The 21,681-nt window shown below is 44.7% G+C and overlaps 1 protein-coding gene across 2 annotated transcripts in view; it reads left to right on the forward strand.

The window, feature by feature from the left end:
- Positions 1-21,681, forward strand: part of THSD4 (thrombospondin type 1 domain containing 4) — a 564,963-nt gene that overhangs the window by 252,506 nt on the left and 290,776 nt on the right. For both annotated transcript variants that reach the window (XM_025472293.3, XM_049104441.1), the window contains exon 7: positions 1,828-1,964. In XM_025472293.3, the coding sequence (XP_025328078.1) occupies positions 1,828-1,964 (137 nt within the window). The remainder of the gene's footprint in view (positions 1-1,827; positions 1,965-21,681) is intronic.

A 21,681-nucleotide genomic window follows, 5' to 3' on the forward strand; every position in this document is an offset into this window, starting at 1 on the left:
AGCTCAGAGTACATAGAAGATTCAGTGTTCCCTAAACCATGTGGTCCCAGAGGCTCCCAGAGGTTATTTCCTGTTAGCAGTTTTCAGTGGCTTTGGAGAGAAGTTCATTGCTATGACAGTGAGGCAGCCACACTGGGGAAAATATGATGTATTGTATTGTGTAGGAAAAAGTCAGTGTTATCCAATCCAGTAATCAGATTTTCAGACAAAGGCATGACCCTGGAGCATGCTGTCTATGGCTGAGCATAGCATTAGTCTTGTCTCCAAAAACAGTTAAAAAAAACCATTGTGTACTTGGCTTGTCTGTCTGTTTTGGATATGGAAATAGGTCTCGCCTGAAAAATTTTCTAATTCTTATTTTGAAGGCAGCTACATTGCTCTGAAGATATTGATTGTAGCAGTAATTAATTTAGCATTTATTATGAAGCATTGACCGTGTGCCAGGCTCTGGGTAAAGTAACAGGAATATAGAGAAAGACTCTATAGGGGAGTACTGGTCAGGGGAGAGGAGAGAAAGGCAAAAAAAAAAAAAAAAAAAAAAGCCCGTATTTATTCCTTCCTTCCTTCCTTTATTCCTCAGGGATTGTTGGAGCATTTGTTAGGTCCCCACCTCTGTACTGTGCTGGGGATACAAAAGTGAATGCAACAGACACATCCTTGTGGTCCCCCAAGACTACGCTTCAGCAAGGTTTACCTTATCATGGAGGGGGCCAGATCAGATGGATGGGTGTATAGGCAAGATCGGGATCCATGGAGGGCTTCCCAGAGGAGGTGACCTGGGAACTAATGCCAAGTAGAAACAGATACTAGCCAAGTGAGGCAAAGGCAGAAGGAACAGTTAAGTAATGGCTGGACAGAGGAAGTGCTTAGTTGGGTACAGACCAAGGATTTAAGGAGGAATAGTAGGAACCAAGAAAGCAAAGGTAGGCAAGGTGAGGCTCTGTTTTATCTCTTGCTAAGGACTTTAGACTTCCACCTAAGGTGATGGGGAGACGACTTAAATATTGCATAGTGGAGGAATTATTACAGGAAACTCCAGCTGTTTAACAGAGCATAAAAGTGATATAACTGCATAAATAGTAAAACAAAAATTTTACAGCAGAACATAAAAATTGTGGGCTCACTGTGGTTGCTGATAAGTGAGATATAATCGTGATTATATTAAAGCATGGGAGGATTTCTAAAAGGAGAGTCTATTATTTGCGTTGGGAGATTCTTTAAGAATCCCTTTATGATAACTGCTTAACATCGGATCTCTGCTGCATGCCAGTAGATCAAGACCCAATCCCATCCCTCAACCATCAGATATTGGGAGATGTCATAACGTCAATGCAGATTTAAGAAATGTGTGATTATGGGGCGCCTGGGCGGCTCAGTCAGTTAAGCGTCTGCCTTCGGCTCAGGTCTATGATCTCAGGGTCCTGGGATCAAGTCCTGCATTGGACTCTCCGCTCGGCAGGAAGTCGACTCCTCCCTCTCCCTCTGCCCCTCCCCTCCTCGTGCTCTCTCCCTCAGATAAAAAAGTAAAATCTTAAGGAAAAGAAGTGTGTAAATATGAAACATCTAGCATAGACAAATCCAAAAACAGGAAAGGGACTGATGGTTGCCAAGATCTGGGAGGAGTGGCAGTGAACAGGTCCAGGGGTTCTTTCTGGGATGATAAAAATGTTCTGGAATTAGTGGTGATGGCTGTACAACACTGGGAATATACTAAAAACTGCTGAGTTGTACACTTTGGTTAAAATGGTTCTTTTTATGTTACGCGAATTTTAGCTCGGTAAAGAATACCGGAAGAAAAAAAAATGTTTTTTGTTTTGTTTTTGATAGTGAAGGGCAATCGGAAGTGTGAGCTGAACTGCCAAGCAATGGGCTACCGCTTCTACGTTCGGCAAGCTGAGAAGGTCATTGACGGCACCCCCTGTGACCAGAATGGCACGGCCATCTGTGTGTCTGGGCAGTGCAAGGTAAGTGCCCGGACCGGGTGTCTGCAGCTCATTCTCTGGGTGTTTGTTCTGGAAATGTCGACTCCGTTGTGTTTTGCCAGGCTGCCCCATCACCTCCCCACAGCCCACGGAGGTGCTGGACCATAGGCCCCAGGAGAAGTAGGCTAAAGCAGGGCCGCCTGGTTCTCTCTGGGTTTTTGATCTTAGGACATCACCACGGCTCAGTCTAGCTTTTCAAGTATTAAGTGATGTGTATTTCCACCACATGCATCAAAAGGGACCCAGCGATCCTTCCTCACCCCTGAAGTGGAGGTTATGGAAAAGGCCCTGCCAGGCCGGAAAACTGGTGGCATCACGAGGGTGGCATTTTAAGGACCGCGTGTATTTTATCTTGCCTCCCAGCAGATGGAGCAGGCTTCCAAGTGAAAGGGGTCTAGTGCCTTTTAGAGCAGAGTTATACCTGAAACAGGATATTTTCAGCCTCTCTGGACTTGAGAAGTCTGTTCCAGGAACTCCCTGCCCCACATTCTGCAAACACTTGGGGCTTGAGAGCATCCTTGTAGGGTGCTAACCTGTGACATAAAGAACCACCTGGTTAGAAATAGGCACCCTAGATGAGATGGCACAGGTCCCGTAGCCACATTGATTTGGGCCTGGACTGCCACCCTTCTTGCATCTGTAAACTTCATGACTCTTTGGAGCCCAGACCAAAACACCACCGTAATTACCGCTCCATAGCTGGCAGGCTTGATTTGCATCAGAGGAAGAGCTCTTTGGTTCCCGTAATACCTTAGCTGTCCTTGTTTAGTAGAAGAGCTACTGAGGTGTCATTTATAAGCACCGCCTTCTCCAACCAGACTTTTTTTTTTAAATGAGATTTCAAATAGGATGCAAAATGACTTATTCAAGCAGAACAGATGTTTTCAGATTTTCAATGAAAGCTAAAGGAACAGCTGTCATCTGATATCTGAGGAGTGTGAGGGGTCTCTGGAAGAGCAAAACCCAAGGGTAGTAGGATGAGGTGTGGAAGAGGCAGTGATGGGAAGTACAGCAGCAGCTCAGACCAGCGGCTGGCCTCCCATTTTCTACCACGGAGTTCCACATGCCCTCTCTGTGGCTCGCTGACCCCAGATTATACCCAAGAGGGTTCTGTTACAGGTTTTGATCTCCAGCTCACCTGGTCTCTGTTTCTGAATATGACTGAGCCTGAAATGGTGGGCCTTGCAGCAACCTAGCTTTGTCTTTCAGGCCAAGTCAGAGCTGCTTCATTTCCCAAATATAGGTGCACACTGCCAGGAGGTGGTGTAGTGTAATGGTTAAAAACATACCCTTGGAAGTCAGACCTTCTGGATTCAAATCCTGCCTTTCCACCCTGTGATTTACTGCGTGATCTCATGCAGGTTACATAAGGCTCTTGTGCTTCTCGAATATGAGGAGGGTGGTGCCTACGTCCTGGTCTGGCATGTAAGCATGCTGACATCTGTTAGCATCAATACATTGTTTACGTCCACACACGTCCTGTCATATTTGAGTTTCCTATGCAAAAGCCTCTTCTTTGTTTATCTGCTTGTTGGTAGATTACAGATTTGTGAGACTCGCATTGTCTTTTGTGAGATCACTATAGGTTGAATTGCCAGGGGATTGCAGATTCTAATTGGGCAGGTCTGGGAAGGGCCTGGGAATCTGCTTTTCCAGCAGGCTCCCATGTGATGCTGATGCCGCTGGTCCACAAGTAGCAAAGTTTTAAAGGACGCTTTGATGAAAATACAGTTAGCCCAGTCTCAGAAGTGTAAATGTAGAGTGGTATAATGACTTGGAAGGAAGAGGAAATGTGGTCTCTTCCCACTGGAGGAGCATGTTTTCCTAGTGTTGCATTAAATGTCTGGGACTCTATGATATGAAGGAAAAACAAACACTTATAAGGACATGGGTATGGATTCTAACCAATCGTCGAAAACCAGTCAGACCGTAGGATGGCACAGTTTGCAGATGATAATTGCTAAACGATCGGGACAGACATTCCCCAGGATGTGAGTAGATTAATAGGAATTTGATGTTACAAGGACCGCTTTGATATTGCTCCATGTTTGTTGTCTGTGCACTTGTCTGACATTTCCTCCAACAAAGTTGTTTGGAATCGCTGACTCTCCCGTCCTCTTTACAACCTCAGTTTAAAATAATCAGAAGTACATTTGCTTCCCAGGCTGAAGTTCTGTTTACTTTGCAACTTTCAAAGGGTACAGTGGCCTTTTCTGAATATTTGATTGGAAGCCCAGAATTCAAATTGATATCTCCGCCTCGCTGACTTGCGGCTGCGAGAGCTGTCACTCGCAGACATGAGCGTCTGCATCTGAAATAGCTCCAGAAAGCCTCTGCTGGCCACACAAAGTTGAAATGCCAGCCCAGGTCTGCAACAAAAGTTAATGAGAGGCGACGAGCATTAAATGAGAATACAAGCTCAGCCCACGAAAGGGTAGTGAAGAGAGGAGAGTGTCGTCCCCCTTGACACCAAGCCAGAGAAAGGCCCCAGGCCCACCCGGTGCAAGCTGGAATGTTCTGTTCCTCTGCTGGCAGAGGGCTCTCTGGCCAGCTTGTGTTTACCCTGTTGCTGGAACTCCTTTATGCTTCAGATCCAAGAGTTGGAAGATGGCAAGAAGAATGCAGACATCCCAGGACTGGCTTGGTGCGGGGCTGGAGGCTGGAGAATATGGTGGTGGGGCGGGGGGGGGGGGTTCTCTACGGTCCTGAGTAGTGCTAGGTTATACTTTCTTTTCTGAACAGGGACCGAAGGATCCCAAAAGTTGTCTTCAGGCTAAGGATTGCATCTAGATAGGCTATGAGGGGAAAGAACCATCTCTTCCTTAAGCAGCCGATGAATATGAAGCCCACAGAGACCTTCCCTTCCTCACCTAGACCCCATCCCTGTAGACATCAAATAGGAATGCCTGGCCAGTCTTCAGAGAAGTCTCTGAGACACTTCTAGCCCTGCCCTATCATTATTGTCCTTTATGGGAACTAAATAGCATTTATATCTAATTAACAGAGAGCACAGTAATAACATCTGTCATTAAGCATCACATTAACTCTGCTGTGATTTTTTTTTTTTTTTTTTTTTTTTTTTTTGCTTGATCTCAGCTTTAAACTTTGTCTACACAATTCTGGACTTTAATAGTTTGATGACACATGTATCATTTTTGCTCACCACTCAGTAAACCTAGATGAAGGTTTCTCTTTGGTGGCACAGCAGGCATTTGAAAGAATAGGGTCACTTCGGTAAATGTCAAGGAAGAGAAGAATATTCTCAACTCCCTGGAGACCAGCCTTACAGAAACCTCAGACTTCTAGATTGGACTGATCCTTAAAGTGAGAGTTACCCTAAGACCCACCCTCCTCCCCCCATAAATCCCTAAATTCCACTCAAGGAAGTGCCTTCTCTAGGCCGATGAGAAACCCCAGAGGAGCAAGGTGTTGGAGATGATGTGGCTAACAAGGAGTCTTTTCCAAGAATACCAAATTCCAGATACTGCAGTGCATGCTTTATGTATAAAATGATATCACTGGGGCACCTGGGTGGCTCAGTGGTTGAACATCTGCCTTTGGCTCAGGTCGTGATCCCGGGGTCCTGGGATTGAGTCCCCCATCGAGCTCCCCACAGGGAGCCTACTTCTCCCTCTGCCTATGTCTCTGCCTCTCATGAATAAATAAATAAAATCTTTTAAAAATGATATCATTAATCCATCTGTCTTCACAATAACTCAATCAGTGGGAATTATCAGTCCCCATATTACAGAACACTGCGAAGCCAAGCTGAGTCAGACACGCAAAGCGCTACACAGGGGTTGACTATTAATATTGGTTTCTTAGGCTGCACTGTTCATCGGGATAGGAAGACTAGTTTCCATGTGATGGGAAGAAACCCATGTGCTTTATTTAGATCTCTCTCTCTCCAGAGTTTCTTGTCCCCGCTGCCTCTTTCTAAAACAGATGGCCTTTTCAAAACATGTATCAGGACTTATCTCTCCTTTGCTTAAAATTCCATCTGTGGCTCCCCTGCCCCTATGGAATAAAGCCCAGCCCTCCATCATCTCTCTCATGCCCGGCCTCCCTGGGTCCCTAGTGCTGGCAGAGCTGGGACGGGTTACCCCATGAGCCAGCAGGCCTGCAGGGCTGTGTGTCCATGAGAATGTACCCACTGTCCCTTCAGCCTTTAGTGCTGTTTTGTGTCCATCCTTGGTCCACTTGGTGGGCTCTGCTCAGAAGCCACTGGCTGACCCGCTCGAGCACTGTTTCTCTCTTCTGCTCCCACTTCTTGTAACTGTTTGTTCCCGTTGCCCCCACCTACCACCCAGCAAGCTGGGAGTGATTCCAGACACTTTGCTTTAGCCAAATGCCTACCATTGAATAGGTGCTTAAAATAAATGTGTAAATGAATTGAGGTCTCGGTGACTCAGTCTGTTGGATTTCAGCAAATGAAATTAGTCTTGAAACCAGCACAGAGCTTTCTCATTTTTGGCTGGGATGGGCAATTGAGTGCAGATAAAAACAAGGACACGAAGCCCCCTTGGCCAAATCCCCAGAACCCCAGGCCTCAAAGGTCGGGGAAAATTCTTGGCATCTGCCAAGCTCTTGATCCCTCGCCTTGTTTTACTTTGCTCACTCTGAATTTCTCAAGTCTCTTCAGAGCTATGGCCGGAAGAATCTAAGCAAGTAGGAGAGCACACATTCCAAGGGTGCCTTCACTGGAGGGCAAAGGACCCCTTCTACCCTCCAACTTCTGCCTCTCATCCCTGGTCCGTCATCGCCTTCCATGGGGGGGTGGTGATTCTTGCGGTGCACCGTTGGCCCACGCTCAGCAGGGGCCCTCACACCTCCCTTCCCAGCTGGGACACTGCTCACCTTCAATCTGGACACATCTGCAGACACTTTCAGATTTATTCAGTAAATTAAAGCAAGGTAACTGTTTCCAAATGTTCAGAGATAAGCTCTGGACCAGTGTGCTGCCCTGACTGAGAAGGATGACATAATGGGCGTGTGCGTATGTGTGTGTGCGCGCGCCTGTGCGTGTGCAGGCCTGAATTCTCCTCCTCCTCCTGGGTAGCCCACTATTGCACTTTCCTGAGCCAAATGGGGAGACCCTGCTCACTTCTTTGCTTGTTTGCCCTCAGCTGCTTCTTTTTTTTTTTTTTCCATTTGGTTACTGGCTTTATTTTGTGGCCTCTGCTTAGAGTTCTATTGCCACTTGAATGAAACCAGGAGAATAATTGTGTTGGATAAAATGTTCTCCCCTATGCCAGACATCTGCACGATTCAGCCATGAAATAGGGTGGAGAGCTTTTACTTTGCTTGAATTCTGAGCTTACACAACACTTCGTGGACTCCCTCTTATATTCCCACCTCCAGCAAACTGTGTGCTTATCATGTTGTGCTATACTTATTTCCGACACATGTCGGAACTCCTGAAGGAGAGGGAATAAGTATCGTGTGTGTCTGTATCCTCAGTGCTTAATTAACATGTTAATATTATTCAGTAAATATTCTTAAAATGTATGAAAAAATATTCTTAAAACGTATTAAAATATTCTTAAAATGAGTAAAAGAACAAATTAGAAACTAGCTGTGTAACCTCTTTCCTACAGATAATCAAGAATAGGATTAAAGAAGCATTGAAATGTTAGATCCCAGGCCCTGTTCTTAGGATCTCTTGACATCTAAAACTGACACCTAAAGTAAAGCTGATAAAATTTGCCTTATTAGATGCACTTTTTTTCCATTGTCTATCATTTTTCTCACTTCCAATCATTGGGACCACACTAACAGAAAAACTCTGGTTAGATTTCTTAATTAATGCACTACTTACTCGAGCCCAAGCAATATATAATAGGATTTTTAATCAATCCAACAAATAATCTTAATTGCTCACTGCAGTCCAGTGTGTTAGGTTTGAGGGGTAAAACAGTGGAAAAGATGAACATGGTTCTACTCACATTGAGCTTAAAATCTAACAGAAAAAGTAACGAAGAAAAAAGATTGGTTAACAGGCAAAAGAATTCTGAATTTTGACGAGCATCATGAAGTCAGTGGGGGAACTGAGCTGGTGAACTGGTAAGGAGGCATACCTTAGATGGACTGTAGGGGAGGGGAGGGGTGGAAGTGCTCCTGACCTTGTAGGTCTCCAGGGATGGGAGAAAATTCATGCCAAGTCTCCAGCTCAGGACCCATCCCTGAGCAGTGCTCCAGAGCTGATAGATACAGAGATGACACTTTGTGCTTTCCCCCTGCTCTCCGCCCTTGGGCTAATCTAGTCTCCCCTTGATGGTGCCTGACTTGGCTCCTCCAATGTATCCACACATCTTCCTGAACACATGCTGGCTTTAGCAATTAGAAGTCATTTTATGCGCCCAGAAAGACTCTTCTGGAAACTGGATGATATTAAGAGCAAGTTTTGGGGTCAGCCAGGACCTCCAGTATTCAAGCAGATAAATGAGGGGCTGCCCAGGTAAAATTGAGGTCGGGTGTCCAGAGCTTCAACCCACCCTTCCTGGTGGTCCCTCCTATACCAGAGAGAGGAATTTAGGACCCCTTTCCCTAGCTTTCCCCCAAAGGGAACTTAAGGAAGTGTTCTAGCTAAGTAGGCAGGGCACTTGTAACTGAGACCTCATAGGAAGCTTAGCAGAGTCCCCTGGGCCAAATATCTACCTCTGTTCCATGTACCTTCATCACCACCCCTAAACCAATCAGAGATTAAAAGCAGCATCTGAGTATGATCGGTATGTACAGACACATACCGATCAGAGTTATGCAGCACTCATTGCCCATAATCTCAACACCACAGATACTGTTCCCCCAAGACATGGAGTAACATTTTAGGGATGCAGAAAACTGCGCTGTGTATTTCCATACCCCAGGCAGTCTCTGTTCAGACCCACAAGGCTGAGGGGGCAGTTGCCTGCTTTCCCTTTGGTCTCTCTGCACATTCTCACTGAGTCAGCTCCTATTCTTGACTGGTGATACTAATGTAAGATCAGACATCTTTAATGTAGGCTGTTGAGCTTGGTGATGACTCCAGTAGAGCCCAGAAGTCTGAGTGAAGATACGAAGGGAAAGCCCATCATCCTGATTTTGAGTTTGGGCCTCTCATTTAAATTCCTGCCAAAAGTTAGGTCAAACTGAGGAGTGAGTAGCTCTGCTAGTATGTCTAGAAAAGCCTTAGAAAAATATCCTGAGGTGTCATACATCTAAGTGGAAATAGGTATTTGAGGACAAGAGTGTCAGATGAAAATATTTAAATTTTGTATTTCAGATTTTTGATAAATAAATTTACATGACTCAGACATCAAAAAGTATGATCCTCTGTCCCCTATCCACCCAGCTCCCCATGCCCCAACAGGAAATAATCATTGTTTGATCATTTCTTTTTTTTTTAACATTTTTTTTATTTATTTATGATAGTCATACAGAGAGAGAGAGAGAGGCAGAGACACAACAGGCAGAGGGAGAAGCAGGCTCCATGCACCGGGAGCCCGACGTGGGATTCGATCCCGGGTCTCCAGGATCGCGCCCTGGGCCAAAGGCAGGCGCCAAACCGCTGCGCCACCCAGGGATCCCTGATCATTTCTTTTTTAAGGCAGATAATTTTATGCATCTATAAGCCCTCAACAATATATTGTATATCTCCTTCTTTTTGACACATATAGTAGCTTATCACACACAAAGTTCTGGACCTTGCTTTTCTTATTTAACATGTCTTGGCAAGCTTTCCATTTCCGTATCTAAAGGACGTCTTCTTCCAATTATGGTTGCATAGCACTGGACTGTATGAATGGTCCGTTTAACCATGATGATGCACAGTCAGGATACATACAATCTTACCATTACCAGCAAATCTGCAATAAATACACTGATTTGAGGGTCATTTTACTTATTTGCAAGTATCTCTAAGATAAATTCTTAGAAGTGAGTCAAGAGTCTATATGTATTTGTGATTTTAATGCTTAGTGGGTGGCAAATTGCTCTCCAGAGTGGTTGAAACAACTCACACTCTCTCCAGCGATATCTGTGGGTGGTACGTTGTCCCATATTGGATAAGTGCCAATCTGATAAGTGAAAAATGGTGTCTTGGGTAGTTTTCATTTACATTTATCTTCTTTGGAGTGAGGTTGAGCATCTTTTCATATGTTTAATAACCATGTAGGGGCCTGGAGTAGGATGAGTGAGGTACCTCAGATGCAGAATTTAAGGAGGTAACTAATAAAATTAAATTCTCAAGGCCTCCTTAAATTTTGAGCCTTAGGCACCTCACCTGCCTGGTTCTAATTCCTCCCCCAAGTAGCACTGCCCTCCTGACCCAAGAACCATTTATATTCCTTTTCTGTGATCTGGTTTTTTATTGGATTGTTGATCTTTTTCTTAATTTGTAGGAGCTTTTCATACATGAAAGAGTTTTTTTATGATAAAAGTTGCAAGTGTTTCTTTTTTCAAGTAGCCTTTGACTTATGCCTTTGATCATGAGGTTTTGTTTATTTTTTACTGTGTAGAAGTTTTAAATTTTTTAAATGGTGCATTTAGCAATTCTTTGTTTTATGATTCTAGATTTTGTGTCATGGAAAGACCCAGTATACTTTGAAGCTTAAAAACATTCTTCTATGTCTTCTTTCACTAATTTATGGCTCTATACTATTACATTTTTACATTTTATATTAAGCCATTTGGAATTTACGCTAGTGTATCGTGTGAGGTATGGATTCAATTTTACTTTTTTTCAAATAGCTACCCAGTTATGCCTTACTATAATTGAATAAATCTTTCCCTCACTATTTTGAGGCTCCCTCCTTAGTACTGTGTACATATATGTATGTAAGCATATATTTTGGGCTTTCTATTCCATTAGTCTATATATTTATTCATACATAAATACCAGAACATACATTTGAGAGAGAAGTAAAACATACCAGCATTTAAACTTACATTGGGGAGGAAAAATTTTCTTCTATCCTTCAAGATTCTTCCGTCTGATTTAAGAATTAAGTTGGCATGAAACAGTTTAACAGGAGAAAATCAAATTTAATTATGTACATATGGGAAATCCACATAAACAGGAGAGATTCCAAAGACAGTCAGGCAAAATGAGGTATTTATGTCATCTGGACCAAGGAGCAGTGGGTGGAGGTCTAGGGCTTCAAAGAGAAGGAAGGCAATTCACAGGAGAGAGTGTTTGCTGGGCCATCCAGAAACGATGAGACTGGTTTTTGCTCCAACAGGCCTTTATAGGATCCTCCCTGTGTACCATACATAGTATATATCAAACTATAGTTATCTGTGGTGATGGCTCCCTTCCTGGAATAGGTCCTCTGTCTAAATCCTTTTAGGCAGCTAGTGGGAAGGCAAAAAAAAAGAAAAACTTATGTTTCTTGTTTTTTTTTTAATTTTTTTTAATTTTTATTTATTTATGATAGTCACACAGAGAGAGAGAGAGAGAGAGAGGCAGAGACATGGGCAGAGGGAGAAGCAGGCTCCATGCACCGGGAGCCCGACGTGGGATTTGATCCCAGGTCTCCAGGATTGCACCTTGGGCCAAAGGCAGGCGCCAAACCACTGCACCACCCAGGGATCCCAAGTTTCTTGTTTCTTCAAAGCAATCAGTCTTACTAAGGAGGGCACATGATGAGATGAGCACTGGGTGTTATACTATATGTTGGCAAATTGAATTTAAATAAAATATTAAAAAAACAAAAATACCCCACAAAACAGTCCATCTAAAAGAATTCACGTGCCAAAGAGACACATTTTGTGGTAGCAGATTTTGCTCCCCTACACATACGAAAAGTAAACTTGCTCTTTGCTTGGAAGTAATGCGCTCACAGATTTTGAATGAAAACTTTTTTCTAGGGATGCCTGGCTGGCTCAGTGGTTGAGCGTCTGCCTTCAGCCCAGGGCGTGATCCTGGAGACCTGGGATCGAGTCCCACATCAGGCTCCTTGCATGGAGCCTGCTTCTCCCTCTGCCTGTGCCTCTGACCCCCGCCCCCCCCCCTTCTCTCTCTCTGTCTCTCATGAATAAATAAATAAAAGTTTTTAAAAGAAAACCTTTTTCTATCACTTGGAAAAGCCACCTGTGTTCAGAGGACTTAGCAAGACTTAATATTCAGAACACATTTTTACTTAATGGAAAAGAATGAATGTTCAATGACTTTTAGGATTGGAATAGTGAAAGTTACAATCACATAAAGTGTGCTCGAGGTGACAAAACCATGGTAGTCCAAGTCAAGATCTAATGGATGGTTGGGGGAAAGCAAAAGAAAAAAAAAAAAAAGATTTATTGAAAAATACAGAACTTCAAGCAGCTATTTACTTTTAGAATGAACTGGATTTGACAGGGGGAGGACAAATTGCAGCCCCTAAGAGCAACCCAGTCCTTGAAGTACTATCTTTTGTCATTCAATAAGTTGGCAATATCTTCTACAAGTTTTATTTTTTATGGATCCTATCAATTTCTTAAAGTTTATCAACCCATCTCCTGATGGTTTGAAATAATTTATCCTAATTATTTTCCCTGGGTCTTACTTTCACAATTCTCAGCAAAATGCTAATAGTTGTAGCATCCTGAGGATACTCTGGGTCTGGTCTCCTAACCAAATCTTACGAAAGTGCCAGGAGAAAAAATTCTGTTTTTGCCTTACCTCCAGGCTCACCCAAATGGACTAAGGAGGGAAGATCAGTAATGGCCATGATTGCCAGGGGACTGAATATAATCATATATGTGAAAAGACCTTAGACTCAAACATTTGGCGTCCAAATCCCAGCCTTGTTTTCTTAAAACTATACTTGACCAAAGCCGTCAAGTATGTGTCTCCCTTGTGAGAAGGCTAATTAACTTTTTCTGAGTGAAAGATCTTTATATCCTTTGGGTTTCAAATTAGTTTCTAAAAGCCTTATCTAAATACTTCACACATGCAATGTGAGGTTTCAAATGTATGATATAGAAAATAGGCTTTTTTCTTTGAGCCCTACAAAGTGAGGCCAGAGATCATGGCATATTCAGTACATGGGAATCTGTGTCATATTGCTGTGTTCCAACTTTTGTAGAGTCTGTAGCAAGCAAATATGTATCAAGTAAATATGACTTTAATATTTCTTGGTGAGGACTTTTTCTGAGGAGACCTTCCGAAGGGGATTTTGCAGAACTGGTTGATAGTGACACCAAGTGTTTAGTGTTGAAACTACACGTCCTTCTTAGAAGCTGCTCCGAAGGTAGCTGGCATAAATTAAGGTTTAATTCAGAGCTGATGATAGCCTAAACAAGCCAGAATTAAAATAAGTGGAAATGTCCCAAAAATATAAATAAATAGATAGATAGATAGATAGATAGATAGATAGATAGATAGAAATGGAGTAATGGGGGCAATCAGGGGGACAAATGTGAATAGGAAGGGCGATTTCTCCTTGATGGCAACATCCACAGCTGCACATGATACCAGGGGCAGTTGTACATGAACACACGAGCTAAACTGCCATTGATTTCCGGACTGCATCCTGAAGCACGTGTTTTAATTCAGTCTGTCTGGCTCTTCCAAGACCAGGCGTGGATGTGAATTCACTAAACAAATTGCAAGTCCAGTAATTTCTGTGAGACTCCATCCTTCCTCTTCAATAGAAATTAGAGATGCTGAGACCACCTCAGAAAATTCTGGGAGAATTAAATATTGTGTCATGTATAAAGGCCTGATAGTAGCGGTGATGGTGCGGTGATGTGTCTGGGGGCTCAAGTGCATGGATCTCGATGTCTGGGAGGTGGCGAAGACCCAAAGGGACAAGGTACAGAAATCGTCCAGGAAATTATAGCTGGATCTTGGTTGAGAATAGCAGGCAATGGGAGCCCTGTCCTGATGTGAACAGAAAGTGTGGGTTGGGTGAGGGTCAGAGGAAGTGAACGATCATGCCTGAAAAGGCCGTGGGTTTGAGAAAGCTCCTGCCCTGCTAACCTGGGATAGAGGGTGTGGGAGAGAGGGATGGAAGGAAGTGCTGGGCGTCCTTGGGGAGTTTGACCAGTGGAGCTTTAAGGAGAGACACAGAAACAGTTGGGCCCACTCACCAACTGGGCCTCCTTTGTTAAATTTCTTGGCTTTTCTGAGCCACATTTTCCCCTTCTGTGAAGTGAGGACACCCGCACTCACCTGGCAAGGCTGCAGGGACTTGATGAAGAGATGCAGGTAACATCCCTAGCACAACCTCCGGCATGGCTAAGCAAGCCGGCAATAACTGTTAACTCTTGCTGCCAAAGGGAGGACATGGAAGCAGAAGATTAGAAATGGGACAAGAGAAATCTGTTGAGCCCTTGGGCAGAACATGACTCCTTGATTCATTTTTGCCTTTCTGCCCTGATCCCTAGAAATCCTTTTCTTTCTCTATGTTCCACGTAGGTCACCTCTGAGAAGCATTCCCTGGCCCTGGGGTGCACCATCACTGCTGGTGCTGTGTCCCCACGGTGCCTTGTCCTGATGCCCTTTCTGCTGTCATTAGATGTAGTGCTGTTATTTGTCTACACATCTGACCTCCCTGGTCAATGGTGAGCCCCTGGAACAGACTGACTGAACTTAGGTGCTTAAGAAGTGTTGATAGTTGGGGCACCTGGGTGGCTCCGCAGTTGAGCATCTTACCTTTAGCTCAGGGTGTGATTCGGGGGTCCTGGGATTGAGTCCCACATTGGGCTCCCTGCAGGGAGCCTGCTTCTCCCTCTGTGTCTCTGCCCCTCTCTCTCTCTCTCTCTCTCTCTCTCTCTCTCATGAATAAATAAATAAAATCTTAGAAAAAAAAGTATTGATAGAATTGATGGATATCAGGGAGGAGAGGAAAGAAACAGAAAGTAAAACAGGTGTGGCAAGATGTGCACTGAATCGAGGGGAAGGATGTGCGGATGTTTCTGGAGCTGTTCTTGCAACTTTTTCCTTTAAGTTTGTTGTTCTTCAAAATACAGGTGTGGAGGGCAAAAAAAGTGAAAGATTTCCCATTTTTGTTTTTTTGCATTCAAAGCACTTCTTTTGGAGGAGAGTGGACGGGGCTCTGACATCTGCCGTATGTTTCTGCCTTCCGTGCCTGGCCTCCCTGGGCTGCTCGGGCTGCTAATAACTTGTGTCCAGATTTGTGTCCTGTCTGTGTCCAGGCGGTGAGGCTGTCCTCTGCCCGCAAGTCTCTCCCGGATTGATCAGCTGGGGTTCCTTCTGTCATTAAGAGTAAAAATTCTCTTGCTGTTGTCCAGAAGCCATGATGTATTGGGGAATTTGGGGGGAGCTAAAGGTAAGATGCTTAACTGCGGAGCCACCCAGGTGCCCCAACTATCAACACTTCTTAAGCACCTAAGTTCAGTCAGTCTGTTCCAGGGGGCTCACCATTGACCAGGGAGGTCAGATGTGTAGACAAATAACAGCACTACATCTAATGACAGCAGAAAGGGCATCAGGACAAGGCACCGTGGGGACACAGCACCACAGCACTTCTCATTTTAACATTTAAAAATGTTAAATTTTGCAAGGAGGAAGCACTGAAACAGTCTTTTGAAAATATGTGTTCAGTTCTAAGGGAAAAAAAAAAAAAAATCCCAAAAAACTATACAGTGTTACTTGCGGATCCCCCTGCTGGACATTTGAAGAACTGTGGCATCCAGGCTCATTTGTGAAAGATTCCTTACCCTACCCTATGCTCTTGAACATTATATGTTCTCATTCATTTGGGGAATATAAATAATAGTGAAAGGGAATAGAAGGGAAGGGAGAAAAAATGTGTGGGAAATATCAGAAAGGGAGACAGAACATGAAGACTCCTAACTCTGGGAAACGAACTAGGGGTGGTGGAAGGGGAGGAGGGCGAGGGGTGGGGGTGACTGGGTGACGGGCACTGAGGGGGGCACTTGACGGGATGAGCACTGGGTGTTATTCTGTATGTTGGCAAATTGAACACCAATAAAAAATAAATTTATTATTAAAAAAATAAAGGATCTCGATTAAAAAAAAGAAGAAAAGAAAAGAAAAGAAAAGAAAGAAAAAAGAAAAGAAAAGAAAGAAAAGAAAAGAAAAGAAAAGAAAAGAAAAGAAAAGAAAAGAAAAGAAAAGAAAAGAAAAGAATCAAAGGTGCCTGCGTGTTCAAAGTTCTATCCTATCCCATCCCCTTCTGCAGAAAGCACTGGCTAAACTGTTAAGCTCTGTATCGAATTAAAGCACAAATGGGCAGATGTAATTTCAAAATGAAAACCGTATAAGAAATGCTTTTCAAATTCTGCTATTTTATTGTTTTTATGAACTTTTTTAAAGAAGAAAGTGCCTGAGGCAAATCCTGGAGGTAAAAACTGCCACACGTCCCTTCTGGTTTGTGGATTGCTTGAAGAACAGATGCTTCTTCTCAACTGAAAATCCGCTTCTCCTATGATTATCCAAGGCTCAGGTGGTGTTTTCTGATATTGTCTGATAGACCTTTTGTCAACATTAAAACAATAATTCTTAAGAAATGGAACTCTCCACTACTGAAATAGCCCACTTCTCATGGTAATGCCTTCCCTATGAAACACGGCGTGAATGCCTAGTAAATGTGTGATGAATGAGGCATAGTGGGCAGGTAGGCGCAGAGAGAGAGACGTACAAGCTCACAAGGCAAAGTGTAGACAAGCTGATGAACTGCTTCAATTGGGTGCAGGTTGGGGCAAGATCACGTCTGTATCCCTTTTTGGGTAAGATACTGCAAATCAAACATTCTAGAGAATGGGAAAGCCTGAAGCACTCAATCAATTTGAAGCACCCTAGACTGACACCGTCTCTTCTGTGACCACAAGTGACATTCCTACCTTCTCTCGTTATTAATCAGTTTAATTCTTCATCAGAAGACAGAGATTTCCCAAGAGACTTGATGCGTCTTTTGCCACCAGGCCTCTCTCCTGAGCTCCAGACTCATGCTAACTCGGTACTTTGCATTTCTATCTGGATATGATCAGATCTGAACTCATTATTATTTCCCTCCCACCTCGCTCATCCTCTTGTGCTTCTGATTTTGGCAAGTGGCCCCTCTATCCTCCTCATCTCCCAAGCCAGACCAGCTGGACGCCTTCCCCATTCCAGCCTCCCCACATCCAGTGGTGGTCAAATTCTGTCTCCTGCATCCTGGAGGCTCCTGTTTCTGTCTCTCCTTACCCTCTTGGTGCCATGGCTACATGCCAGGTCTTCGCTCATTTGTTCTTTGGACCATTGAAGATTTTGCTACTGGTCCTCCTGCCTCTTTCCCTTTCAACTGAGTTTTCACTTTGCTGCCAGAGCAATTCTAAAATAGGAGTCAGAGTAAATTACTCCCCTGCTTCTGTGCCCATGTGCCTGTCCCCACCGCCCATAGATGAAGTCCAGACTCTAGTGTGGCATTCAGCTTGCACCATGACCAAGCCCCTGCCTACCCATCCACCCTTAGATCGTAAACTCCAGCCATGCCAAACCAGGTGAAGCTCTCTGCATAGGCCACACATCTGATTTATGCCTCTGGGCTTTGCACTCCTTCATCTTCCTGGAATGTCTCTTCTTCCTTATACAAATGGCAAATAGCTGTTCACCGGACAAGACTCAGCTTAGGTGCCAGTTCCTCAATAACACTCTTACTCTTGGTCCCAGGAAAGGGTGGATGTCTCTCTCCCTGTTGTGCCTCAACTAGACATCTATCAAGACACGTGCGATTCTTTTATTGCCCTTTTTGATTTACATGTCTGCCTCCCCATTGATGCCCAGAAATACCTTGAACTAGTGACCAATCTTGTCTTACTCATCTTTGATCCACCATTAAGTAACACAGTGAGTTCGCACATAGTACTTACTCAAAAAGCATTTATTCAGATGAACAAGTCAGTCTGTTACTTAGCCAGCCACAGGATTGTTCAACACTATTCACCTGAAGCTGCCGGCAGCATATGATCTATCCATTCTTCGCCGGGTCTTCTCTGGGTATCCCCTGCATGCAGAACCGCGAAGTACAATATGTCATATTTATAGTAGCACCTCCCAGAATACATGTTCTGAGCTTGACTAACTTGATCAGCAGGAGGTTCTGTGTTTTCCAAGATGATCCTCCAGTCTTTTCCAATAATGATGGACAGCTGGATATTCAAGTCCCAGGTTCAAGGGCTGGTCGGAATCATGATTTTGGCGGACTAGGGGGAAGCAATGATTTGGCTTTATGGCTAAAGCTTCAGAAAGCTCTTTTCAGAGCTGTAGGACTCAAATGTTACCCACGGCAGTGCACAAGCTCCCTATGATATTGTATTTTCCTTGTGTGTCAAGACATCAGGCATGGGGAAGTTTGGCCAAGCTCCATCATGGAGACTAGCCCATACTTTACCCCTTTTAGCAACTATATGTGGGGTAGCTCCACCTGGATGTCCAACAGGGACTTCAAACTTCAGGATAGCGAAGATGGACTATTTTCTTATCATTTCCCCGCAACTCCTCCAAAAGAGGAGATAACTTTGCCATCACAGACGCTTTCTCCCGTATCTCCATGAGCAGCACCCCCTGGTGACCCGGGTCAGAAACAGGAATGCCATCTTCAATTCCTCTTTCCTTCCCTGCCCCACAGCTGGGGATGGTGAGGTCCTGAGGAAGCTGCCTCCTTGGCAGGTTTCTGTATTTTGTTCTTCATCCTCCTCCTTACCATCTCTTCCTTCTTCAAGTCTTTACCACTGCTGGGGCAGATGAGCAGAGCAGTCCCAGTGACAAGGTCCCCTCATCTCTGCTGTTCCTGCTCCTTATACAGGACTGCCAGTGTCCTCTTCTAAAATATGAATCTGAAAGTGTCACTCTCCTGCTGGGTAACTCCCAGGAGATCCCCCCTGGTTGTCTGGTCTCAGCTGAATTTTGCGGCGTCCTATCATCACATGACTCTTTTCATCTTACACATAGGTTTTTCATACCTGCACTTCTTAGAACAGGCCATCATCTGTCATAGCTCTGGATCCCTTCGTGCCCACTGCGTTTGCCTAGGACACCTTTGTAGTAGGATACTTTGGGCCGTAGGTAACAGAACATCCTGTCCACAAGGGTAAAACAGCAAGAGGACTTGCTGACGCACATAACATCATCCCGAGCGGCTGGTGGTTCTGGGGCTGATTAATGCAGCCATTCATCAGTGCCACTGAGAGCAAGGTTCCCCTCGTCTTCCCACTGCGCTGAACTCTGCGTGGGCTCGCTTGCCTAACTTTCAGGAGATCTGCCACAGGCACGAGGTCCAGCAAGAGAGAGAAGGGACTACTGTTTCCTCCACATCTTCTTTTTAAGAGAAAAAAATGTTTCTAGGTGCTTTCGTAGCAGAATGTTTTTCCTGTATTATTAGCCAGAACCAAGTCTCCTTCCCATCACTAGGCTGAGGGTTTTAACTAAGTCACTAGTGGAGGGAAAGAAGGACACCAGAACGAGAACCAAGGCACTCTCAGCATGGAGGAAGAGGGAGATGCCCATCAGGTTGGTGGACAGCAGTGTGTGTGATGGCCCTCTTTCTCTTTATTTTACCAGGTTAATTCTGAGTGATTTCCCAGACTAACTCTTGAATACTCAGCTAAGGAATCACCATGGGGGAGACCTCCCCGACCACCTCCCTTTGCCTCTCATGCCTTCCGATGAGTTACACAGCCACGCACCTTACCCCACAGAGCACGAGCGCCTCAAGCCTGGACCATTTTGTATCTGGCATACTTACTGGCACATAGCTGCAGGCACATATGCTAATATTTTTGCTGAATAAACAAACGTATGACAAGACCTGTGTTGTTGTGTCAGGCATGACTTTCTGCTTATAAGAGGAACCCAACAGTAGTGGTTTCACCAAGTGAAGGTTTGTTTCTCCCATAGAACAACAACTCCAGAGCAAGAGGCCCTCACCTCAGCTAATGAAGATGTTCTTGCAGCTTGTCAAGGACTCAGGCTCCCTCTGATATCTTGTTTATTCTCCATAGAACAGGACTACATGTTCTCATGAGCACAAGTCGGCTACTCTAGTCCACTGAGCCCATGCTTCAGGCGGGCAGAAGGGCGAAGTATACTTGTCAACCAAGTCTGTGACTTTTCCTCAAGAATAGCCCTCTCAGCAGCTCTACTGAATTGACTTCTGGTTACAACTCATTAGTGAGACCAGGGTCTGGTCTTTCAGGAATGTTGCCAACACAAACATTGTCAGGTTTCTGTTATTGAGGGAAAAGGGGAAGCAGGAGAATGTACATGCACCTAGGCCATGCCTGCCCAGTCGCCCCCAGAGTGTCTCTAGATGAGTCATTCTTTATTGTAGTTATATCTGCCAGCTTGAAACAAAATAGCAGCCATTGGGGCGCCTGGGTTGTTCAGTGGGTTAGGGTCTGCCTCTGGCTCAGATCATGGTCCCAGGGTCTTGGGATTGAACCCCGTGTCAAGCTCCCTGCTCAATGGGGAACCTGCTTCTCCCTCTCCCTCTGCCTGCTGCTCCTCCTGCTTGTTCTCTCTCTCTCTCTCTCTCTCTCTCTCTCTCTCTCTCTGTCAGATACGTGAATAAAATCTTTCAAAAATAGCAGGTCATTAAAAGCTGTCACATGGAAGGATTGTTATATCCTAGAGCTGGGCCTTATAAGAATGTTGTATATCACGCTGTCCAGCATCCTCCCTGAGGATATTGAGAAGGCAGTGTTGAGAGCACTGAGGCCCACGGAGGTGTCGTTTGCCCAAATTTAATCAGAAATCTGGTGGCGGAGATTGTTTGGGGAATAACCTATGCTTATCTCAGTTTTAACTCCTTTCATTTACTGGGCGTTTGGTGATTTCAGTGCCTATGACCTTGAGGAAATGGATGTATTAACCTCCTTTTCCAGTCATACATAACAAAGTCTGCAAAAGCAGAACCCACATTTGCATGGTCTGCTGGATATAATGCCCAGGGTAAAGTCATATTGTGAGGATCTTCATATGGTCCTTCCTGCTTCCTCTGCAAGGGCATCTAGAAAGATGAAGGAAAGAACTGCGCCGGGGCACCTGCTCCTGCGGCGGCCTGCAGTCGCTCCGCTCACTCCTAGATGGCGCTCATACATTGATGGGGAACCGGTTGCCTGGTAGTCCTGACCATCCTCCTAGAAACTGACAAATTCTTGAATCAAGGTGGTGAAAAGTTAAATATAGATTGCTTTCAGGCGTGGCTAGGGGAATGGATGGTTAAAGGAAAGGTGGTGAAAACCAGGGACTGGCTGTAAACACATTGGACAATTACACAGAGGGCTGCTTGCCTTCTGTTCGTGCTTCCAGTCCCAGGTCCCCGCTGGGCCAGCCACCGCCAGCAAACCCAGAGGCAGACTGGCCAGTCTTACCTGGGTGTGCCTCTCTGACCCAAGGGCGGCATTGGCACTACCCCCAGACGCCCCCGGGCAGCCTCTTCACGTTAGTCACAGACTCTGAGGTGACCGTCACAGAAGAGACTCAGTTGCCAAGCCATTGTCTTCACTTCACACCGAGAAGGCTTATGTGTGGGGTTGAGTTAGTCAATAGGGTGATTGGCTTTTAAACTACTCTTATAGACATAAGCACATTTGCTATTATATTTGAGCATCACTGGCGTCAAACTCTTGTTCTACTGACTGGACTAAATTAACTGCAAGAATATTGGACACTGTGTGGCAGTACGGAGAGGGGGGTGAAGAACAAGGGCTTTGGAGTTAGAGGGACCTGGACTTCTAGTCTGGGTTCTGTTACATGATACTGTGTGGTCCTGGG

This window comes from Canis lupus, chromosome 30 (genome assembly GCF_003254725.2).
Source record: "Canis lupus dingo isolate Sandy chromosome 30, ASM325472v2, whole genome shotgun sequence".
Taxonomy (NCBI): domain Eukaryota; kingdom Metazoa; phylum Chordata; class Mammalia; order Carnivora; family Canidae; genus Canis; species Canis lupus.